Consider the following 9,829-nt stretch of genomic DNA (forward strand, 5'->3'; position numbering starts at 1 on the left):
CTGCCAACCACCTCTCTCTCTCTCTCTCACGCACACATATCCACGTAAACATCTCCACGTTATGCCTCATGGCATAATATTGAATCAGGTAAAGATCGGGTAATTAGTCATATCACACAAATTCTGGAATCATCTTTTCTGCAGAAAACATGGATCCTTAAATGGACTGAAGAAGAAGGGTCTCGTCCCGAAACGTCACCCATTCCTTCTCTACAGAGATGCTTTCTGTCCCACTGAGTTACTTCAGCATTTTATGTCTACCTTCGATCCTTAAATGGATGTGATTTTGACAAGGTTAAATTACATAAAACGTATTTTATTGTGGTTTTAAAAACACTATTTTAGTTCTTAATGCGCATTAATCAATATTAGTCTGGCGTTATCACCGATAAAGCCCCAGGACACGTTCGTTTGGAATTGTTACTTTACTGGCGACATCCCATTTACAGTAGTGCTTCGTAACTTGGTTCTGAGCTCACAAATCAGTTGCTTTTCTGATAACAGAGTGTGACTCGCTGTGCAATTGCATAATTATGGAAAAGTAATGGACACATTTAAAATGTAACCCATTTTGTAGCGTTGGCTGTTTCTGTTCTTTAGCGGCGATTCTCCGCGACAATGTTATTTAGGTTGTTCTCCGGTCATAGGAAGTTTCATTACGCAATCGAACTATCCATTCAGAACACGTTGTACTTTAGGTTAAGCACAACACGCAATACATTTTAATCTAATCTATATCAAATTTGTAGATCCTAAGTAAATTGATCTGTCAGTTTTGTGGAAATTTTATAGCTACACGCCGTGGTTTCCAGTCCATTTAACAAAAAGTTATTTGAATACTCATCCATAAACTATTTATTTGGAAACATGAGGAATTGTCAGGTGAATCCATACTTGCACCGTGACTACTGCATTATCTCATCCCTTCAGTACTCTGAGTGCATTAACACGGACGGTATGTATCCAATCCCTTAATTTCCTCAATTTCATCTGACTCAGGATAAAAGGTCAAAACAGTACATAACCTACACAAAACAAACTATTGGTAAGATAAACAGTACACGAGTGTTTATGTCTCCTGGTGTAAATAGGATAACTGCAGTTATCTGCAGTAAATAGGATAACCGAGTCTGAAGAAGGGTCTCGACCCGGAACGTCACCCATTCCTTCTCTCCGAAGGTGCTGCCTGTCCTGCTGAGTTACTTCAGCTTTGTTGTGTCTATCTTCTTTTTAAACCAGCAACTGCAGTTCCTTCCTACACATTAACTGCAGTTAATGATTGCAGTAGCTTGGGCTGAAAGGGGTATGGGGTTTGAATGTCCTCAACTTTGTAAATAATACATTACTAATTAAATATATAAATTATTGTCTGAATGCATTAAAAGTTGAGTGTACTCTTCGTGCTGGTTGAAATGCAGGCGCTGCGGTTTCAGGTCAGCTGGCCTGAAGTTACATCACACTGTTGGTTTCTAATTAAGCATTGAGGATTGGAGCTGGCGTGACGCGCCTGCTTGGCACAAATCAAGGACAAGGCGTGTCAAGTACACCAGGCACCGTGCGTCACCACACCGGCTCACGTGACGGCCACCGCGTCAATTTCATTCACAAAAACCCTCTATAAAAAGGCAGTCGGTCGCGGACAGAGCTAAAGGGGCAAGACTTCAGTCCGGGACGATCTAAGAAGCAGGCTTTGCCATCAGCTTCTCGAGAACCAGCTGTGTGTTTTTAATCAGCAATTATGGTCATGATGGAAATCTCAAGTGTTAACAATGAAACTCTTGGACAGCTTCTCAAAGAAAATTCTTCCAAATGTCTATTGCTGGACTGCCGATCTTTCTTCGCCTTCAACGCCTCGCATGTAGTGAATTCAATCAACGTCCGTTTCAGTACCATAGTAAAGAGAAGGGCTAAAGGAACGATGGGGATTGAACATATTGTACCGAATGAAGAGTCTCGCAATAACTTGATCTCCGGCCATTATTCATACGTAGTCATATTTGACGAAATGACTTGTGAGTTTGACATGCTCAAAAAAGACAGTACGGTGCACCTCGCAGTCAATACGTTGTGCAGAGAATCATATGGAGCAAGCATTACCTTTCTCCGAGGTAAGCAAATTGACTACTTAACTTATGTTGCAGTAATGACGCTGAAAAAGGCACATCGATGCTGCTAAATCTTGGGGGCATTTTAACGCCGGATGTATCACTCAGAACCATATTGGTCTGCTAATGAAACCAAAACGTGCATCTAACCAGTGATCAAATAGCTCTGCGTAAAACATTGACGACTTTAAACAAGTTTTAAAAGATGTGAAATTAAACATGCTGTGTTGGTGGGTCGTGAACGTCTCTCTTTAGCTTCGGTAACATTTGATTTTATGTCTTAAGGTTACAGTGGATTAATCAGTTTCGCGTTTGTTTAATTTCAGGTGGCTATGATGCATTTTCCACAGACTATCCAGAATTTTGCACTAAACCTTCGCCCCCATCGTTGTCTCTACCTCTGAGCGCCAACCGCCGCCCCAGCAGTGCGGAGCCCAGCTGCAGTTCCTGTGATACTCCACTCTATGATCAGGTTAGTTATTGCTAACTGTTTACTGTTGAGCAACATTTATATGACCCACCGTTTAATCTAAATGTCTCTGCAATATAGATAAAAAGGATTACTGATTAACCAGCCAATTGACATAAAAATTGACATAGGAAATTTACTGGGAAATTAAATGTTTTTTTTTTTAACTTCTCAGGGTGGACCTGTAGAAATTCTCCCTTTCCTCTACCTCGGAAGTGCCTACCATGCGTCAAGGAAGGATATGCTGGACGCCCTTGGAATCACGGCCCTGATGAACGTCTCTGCTAACTGCCCAAACCACTTTGAGGAACATTATCAATATAAATCTATCCCGGTGGAGGACAGTCACAAAGCCGACATCAGCTCCTGGTTCCTCGACGCCATTGAATTTATAGGTAAATTCTTGTGATTTAATCCCTACAATAAGCAGTTAATTCAACAGATAGACGTGTTAAGGCTTGAATATTGTTGAGAGATTCATAATAAGTGTTCGAAGACATGCAGCCAACATTTTCCTGTCAAGTAATGCACAGAAGTGAATTTGAGTTAAATTGTCAACACTAGTTTTTTGTGTCTATCTTCTATTAGTCTCTGCTTCAGCTACCTAATCGGAGTTTATTCATTAAACTGTTTTAAAAAACTTGAGCAGTAAATATTTTTTCATAATCGTTTTTTCAGTACTCAATCTGATTTTTGTCTCTCTCCAGACTCTGTGAAGAATGCTGGCGGCCGTGTGTTTGTTCATTGTCAGGCTGGGATTTCTCGATCTGCTACCATCTGCCTTGCTTATCTCATGAGAGCCAACCGGGTGAAGTTAGACGAAGCTTTCGAGTTCGTTAAACAACGCAGGAGCGTCATTTCCCCGAACTTCAGTTTTATGGGACAACTTTTGCAATTTGAATCACAAGTGTTCACCCCTTCGTGTTCAACAGAGGCTGCCAGTCCCGCAAATAACCCCTCCAGTGCTTCAACTCGATTCGTCTTTAACTTCCCTGTCAGCATGCCCGTCCGTTCACCAGCTAATTCCTTGAGTTATCTCCAGAGTCCCATTACCACCTCCCCTACATATTGACGTGCGGGAAAGACTGTATTTTCCGGACTAAACAAAGCACAATAAGCTGGGAGAGGTCGTGTCCACGCCTTTCCTCAATGCACAGAGATTCATCCTGAAATATCTCAACCAGACCATTGCACTGTGTCTAATTCTGAAAAATGTCTGGCGAAGAAACAATCGGCAATTTAGCACTTTTTATACTTTTTTAATGTTGACGTTTATACTGATTTCAGTTTGATAATTTATACAATTATTTATTTACACAATGGCCATATTCTTTATTGTACATATATTTTGTATGAGCTCAATAAAACAATTTTTTTACATAACTTTGTTTAGCGTTGAACAGCTAAAAGTGTTATTTGGATTCCTTACCCTGTTTATTAAAACAGCACGCTTATTTTAACTGCACGAATGTTTAGCGCAGATTTTGGTCCATTGGTCTTGCACAGCCTTTAAACGACACTTCAAACATTATTTCCCATCAATGCTGTTCAAGATTGGTTCGGGGTTAGATGGTATAGATATATACCATGCCAGCCACACTGCAAATCCTTTAGAGTTTGTCAAAGAGAGATATAAATACATATATTTCCGGAAATTATCTTTAGTATGCATATCTACACGCTAAAGCCATTTCCCCCCTGAAATATAGGTCTATTTCACTCGCTGACAAACTCCAAATGATTTACAGGACAAACTATATTTTAGGACAACCCTGAAAGTTAATTTAGAAGTCTGCACTAAAGTGGTTGGAACATCTATGTTTCTGATTAATCCACTACCTTTAATGATATTGTCAAAGGAATTAGAACGTCTGGTTAAAAAGCGCACAAATTTTGTTGGAAATGATCTCAAGATTAATGCGTTTTAGTGTCAAATTCAATTGGCAATAACTTGCTTCTGTTTCCACTGCCCTCGTGTGCCATGCAGCACAGGGGGGTTAATGTCATTGTCACCTATCAATTCGCTGGGATTATCGAAAACCTGGACTACTGTTATCTGGTAATTTAATCCAGGATTTTCTTATTTGCTTTCTAAAACTTTGTTGTTGTTTTTTTTTAATGCAGTTGTATAAATCTATTGCAAGGTAGTTAGTTTTGAGTTTGTTCCATCTGGAATGAACCCTTTCCGAGAATTTACTGGAAATGAAATTGCAACTGAATGAAGAATCCTATTACTGCATTTGTTGTCATATTCCTGAATATCCCACCCTTTGGTTAATGGAGTAGTAATAAGGAGGTGTGTAGTGTGCCGATAAACCAGGGCACGTCGGATCAAATCCCATTGTGGCAGTTTAATACTCTAAATTTAGCATTAACCGTTGAAGGTTTCTGTAAACCGACCACAAAATGCCCGATTGTTAAACCCCAGTTACTTCATTAAAATGTGCAAGGAAAGGAACTCTGCATCAGCTACAGTCCGACATTCATGTGATTGCAATATGGATTAGATTCAAATACCATTAGAAGCGGCCTAGAGTCATCTCCTCTTTCTCAGAATGCACCATGATTGTTGGTATTAATAGAATAATCAACACCATGAATAGAAAATCAACTAAATATTTCCTATTTTCCGAATCTAATCTGTTACTTAAATCCCAATTAACCTTACATAATTAATTGAGCTCGCCGCGAATCTCCATATTCGTTCTAAAATATATTTGGTTTAACATGTTTAAATTTGGACAGATAATTATGAAACTTGTTGAAACTGAAAATCATAACGTTTCTTAGGTTTTCTTGTAGCTTCTATTGCATTCAACTGGAATAGTTTGGGAGCATACAGAGTAGGTATGTTGCAAAGCCTACCTGAAGCGTCTTTGAAAATCTGCCGCTGTGGGTGTGCGCGATTTTGGCGCCGTTTAGAGGGGGCGGGTTTAAAACGCGATTTTCTCTAGGCTGTTCAAATCGAAGATGTTCAGCCTAGTTAATTATTAACGAAAAATCGCTGGAAGACCCCGTCGCAAAAGCTATTATTAGGTTTAAAGGCCTTGAATAATAGTTATAGTAGTTTAAAAATCAATCTTTAAACCCGCGAGCGCCAGCAACCGCAGGGACTCATAAAGAAAATAGCAGAAGTTAGGTTGTATATTTTTACATTCAAAAGGGCTTCTAAAGATCCTTTTATACAAAATTTAATATTGCGAGTAGCTCAATTTGGCCCCATTATATCCCGCAGTATTTTTCTCGGCATTTGAGGCACAAATCTACCGCAATGTGAACGTTCTAAACCAGCGCGTTCCACAGGGACCCACTGGAAAGCTGATTTAAATGGGCATTTATTTACAGCAATTGAACACTGAATTCCTTCCATTTGGCCTATAAATTAATGTAAATGAGATTTAAAAATCATGTTTTATTGTGAATTATTTGTGAATATTATTTGGACATTTAGGCTATTTAAAAATGTTAATCATTTATTAAGAAATGGATAGATGTTTAGATCTAGTAATTGAAGTCTGAAATTAGCTACAATTAGGTAACTAACTAATTATATGCTTTAATTTCAGGTCATCCAAGTAAGATTATTTTATATTTGTTTCAGAATGCTTCAATCTATGATAACTGAAAATTTCATTCAGTTCTCTTAATTTTTAAGAAAGTTATGGGCTTTTGACTGTTCACGATCACAACTTTTTTGTTATGTCCATAGAAAATCAATAGGGAACAAGATGCTCATTTCCGAGTATGAAAATGGCCATAACTTTTTAAATACTTGAGATATGAAAGTGAATTAGATGTCAAATTAAACTTATTTTTATGCTTTATCTGATGGGATAAATTACAGACTTGATTTTTAAAATCTCAAAATTTTGTAACATTGCTATACAGAGCACTCTACTTACATGTAATATATACATATACTGTATGTAATATATATATGGTACAAAAAGTACCAGCAGGTTGGACAGCATCTCTAGAGAAAAGGGATAGGTGACGTATATATATTATATAATAATATATAATTACACACATATATATATTATATATATATGTGTAATATAATATACACGTACACATATATGTAATATACATATATATATATATGTGTGTGTGTAATATAATATACATGTACAGTATGTTTATACATAGACTGCAAATTCGAAATTAAATCCAAGTAAATAAATTAAGATGGAATTTCTACCTAAATCCTCTTCAAAATGTTTTAAAGTTACCGGACGCTTAGGTCAAAAGTAGAGATTAACCAAGTTGGTATTAATTGATTGTGATAATAACTAACGCCAAGTTATTTGACTTGGCGTTAGTTTAATCGTCGTTCAATAGCGTTGCTATGTTACACGGAGGAGTTGTTCCTCAGAAGTGTATGATTGATTGCGTCTCCATAGAAACACAGGGAGTTTCCTCAGTCACATAAGGACGTGCGTCACATCTTGATCTTGGCCACCAGCCCGGACTCCGAACGGGCTATGTTTATGTGAATGGTCTCCAAGTCTAGCACCCAAATCCTGCTTTATACTAACATAATCTCCGGAAAGCAATGCGTAAAACAGTATTTCTAACATTCCCTTGAACACAAATATATACGTCTAAAATTCCTTACTTCGAGGGATTATTTATACTGTCCATTCATTCCTCTTCATTCATGTGTACCTCTCCGGTCAAAATTCTCCAGTTAACTTTGAACAGGAGGACTCGGTTCCTTTCAAGTGCTGTCCCATTTATTACGGCTTGACCCTTATCCCAGCACCACTTTCATGTACTGACACCATTCCTTTGAAACATTTGATTCCCGTCCATTTCGGCTAAATTGTTGCAATCGATTATTCGTGGAGCAGTCAAATCCACAAAATTCTCGAAGGGGTTAGTTTGTAACAACTTTAGTCAAACATTTACTTGGTTAAGTAATGTGATATCAGAAACTCTATTCTTTAACACGAAGAGTACTGCAATAAATGTGAATCAAATCTGTATCTGTAGACAAGCATGGTTTTGGAACTCTAATCTAATCACCGATTAGCGGATAAAATGTAACACGTCATGATTGATATTCGTTTGAAATCATGTGTGATGCCGTTTAACAAATGTCATGCTGACAACAATGAGGTACTTCGCTAGCATTGCACTACAGGCATCTAGAGGCTGCTTATGTCGGATTAAAACGAGCACAGGGTGGATGAATGGGATCTTTTAGGGACTGTTGATCAGCTGGGCGGCATCGTATCGCTTTCCAGATCAATCATTGAGTCAGAGTCTTACACCGTGTAAACAGGCCCTTCGGCCCAACTTGCCCATGCCGACCAACATGTCCTATCTACACTAGTCCCATTTTGCCTGCGTTTGGCCCTTGTCCCTCCAAACCTGTCCTATGCATATACCTGTTCCGTCTCCGACCTCTCTGTCCTGGGTCTCCTCCATGGCCGCAGCGAGCAGCACCGGAAATTGGAGGAACAGCACCTCATATTCCGCTTGGGGAGTCTGCATCCTGGGGGCATGAACATCGAATTCTCCCAATTTTGTTAGTCCTTGCTATCTCCTCCCCTTCCTCAGTCCCCCTGCTGTCTCCTCCCATCCCCCAGCCTTCGGGCTCCTCCTCCTTTTTCCTTTCTTGCCCCCCCCCCCCCCCCCCCCCCCCCCCGATCAGTCTGAAGAAGGGTTTTGGCCCGAAACGTTGCTTATTTCCTTCGCCCCATAGATGCTGCTGCACCCGCTGAGTTTCTCCAGCTTTTTTGTGTACCTTCGATTTTCCAGCATCTGCAGTTCCTTCTTAAATACCTGTTTAATAGTTTAAAAAAATAATCTGTAATAGTCCCTGCCTCAACTACCTCCTCTGGCAGCTCGTTCCAGACATCCACCACCCTTTGTGCGAAAAATGCTACCCCTCACAAGGATGGTGGGTGTGTGGAACAAGCTGCCAGAGGAGGCAGTTGAGGCTGGGACTATTCCAACGTTTAAGAAACAGTTACACAGGTACATGGATAGGACAGGTTTGGAGAGATATGGACCAAGAGCAGGCAGACAGGACCAAAGATCTTATAGCCGCTATATGATCTTTGGACAGGACTAGTACAGCTGGGACATGTTGGCCGGTGTGGGCAAGTTGGACCGAAGGGTCTGTTCACTCTATGACTCAGATTCCTATTTATTCTTTTCCCCCTTCATTTTAACCTATGTCTCCTGGTTCCCGATTCTCCTAGTCTGGGCACATGACTCTGTGGACCCGATCTACTCCTCTCATTATTTTATACAATGATTTTATACTTGAGGATCACCTTAGGAAATTACTCACTCCAGGCGCCAGTCAGGTCCTGTTTTTACTGGGCTGCCCTTGCAGTTTATGTTGCTCTATTATGGAAAATCACAGGATGCAGTCTGAAGTACGCGTATGGCCAACGGCGCTGTCAGTCAGTAACTTTCCAATACAAGTCCAAGTCGACAACCGAGCAGGAAAAGCGTGCATTGACGTTGATGCTTTAGGAACAGCGAGGCCCGAGGACGCCGCGTTCCCTTCATTCTCCATGATGCGTGCAGCACGTTTTCCACCCCAGATGTCCCGTTGGAGGTCACGCCGGATATACTGTAATACTATAATTAGAAACATTTATGGATCGAATTGCATTTCACTTAACTAACTGAAAATAGCTTTGCAAGCTGAAGGATTTTACATCCTGTTCTTGGTATTTGAGTATCTCACTGAAGATAGATCATTTTGACTTCCGCCAACATTCACACGGCAGATAAAGTAATCACCTCGCCGTGCACACTCTGTTTAAAACAAATGCGTGAATTGCATTTCACCCTTCCTTTCTCCATACTTACCCCGAGTCGATATTTTTGTCAAACTCTCTCGTGCCGCATAGATCGTATGCATCCGGTTTGCACGCTATTAGAAATATTAATCCCAGTGGATTTAATTTTGACAAAATTGCATTTCTGAAGAAGGGTCTCGACCCGAAATGTCACCCATTCCTTCTATCCAGAGATGCTTCCTGACCCGCTGAGTTACTCCAGCATTTGTTGTCTATCTTCAGTTTAAACCAGAATCTGAAGTTCCTTTCTACACATCTAGCATTTCTATATATCGTCTAACATACTATGGGTAACGTTCATGTATAGTTAAGATATTTAAAAATGGGTCAGCTATCTGTTTAAATCCCATTATTTTTGACAAGCAACTGCAAGTTTTAATCAACATCGCAAATACCAAGAACAGGAAAGATGCATTGGTGTTTACGATCTG

General features: G+C 39.8%; 1 protein-coding gene across 1 annotated transcript; it reads left to right on the forward strand.

The window, feature by feature from the left end:
• The first annotated feature begins 1,626 nt into the window (after positions 1–1,626).
• dusp1 (dual specificity phosphatase 1) lies at positions 1,627–3,957 on the forward strand. The gene is made up of 4 exons (XM_033029585.1): positions 1,627–2,108; positions 2,432–2,577; positions 2,750–2,969; positions 3,282–3,957. The coding sequence occupies exons 1-4, from the start codon at positions 1,739–1,741 to the stop codon at positions 3,644–3,646; spliced, it is 1,101 nt and encodes a 366-aa protein (XP_032885476.1). The 5' UTR covers positions 1,627–1,738; the 3' UTR covers positions 3,647–3,957.
• Positions 3,958–9,829: the final 5,872 nt, after the last annotated feature.

This window comes from Amblyraja radiata, chromosome 11 (assembly GCF_010909765.2).
Source record: "Amblyraja radiata isolate CabotCenter1 chromosome 11, sAmbRad1.1.pri, whole genome shotgun sequence".
NCBI classification, from domain to species: domain Eukaryota; kingdom Metazoa; phylum Chordata; class Chondrichthyes; order Rajiformes; family Rajidae; genus Amblyraja; species Amblyraja radiata.

Bases quoted from the DNA above. Each gene is read 5' to 3' on its own strand.
- dusp1 (XM_033029585.1), top strand. From the start codon at position 1,739: ATGGTCATGATGGAAATCTCAAGTGTTAACAATGAAACTCTTGGACAG. The intron at 2,578-2,749 runs GTTAGTTATTGC...TTAACTTCTCAG, and splicing joins ATACTCCACTCTATGATCAG to GGTGGACCTGTAGAAATTCT. The intron at 2,970-3,281 runs GTAAATTCTTGT...GTCTCTCTCCAG, and splicing joins CGACGCCATTGAATTTATAG to ACTCTGTGAAGAATGCTGGC.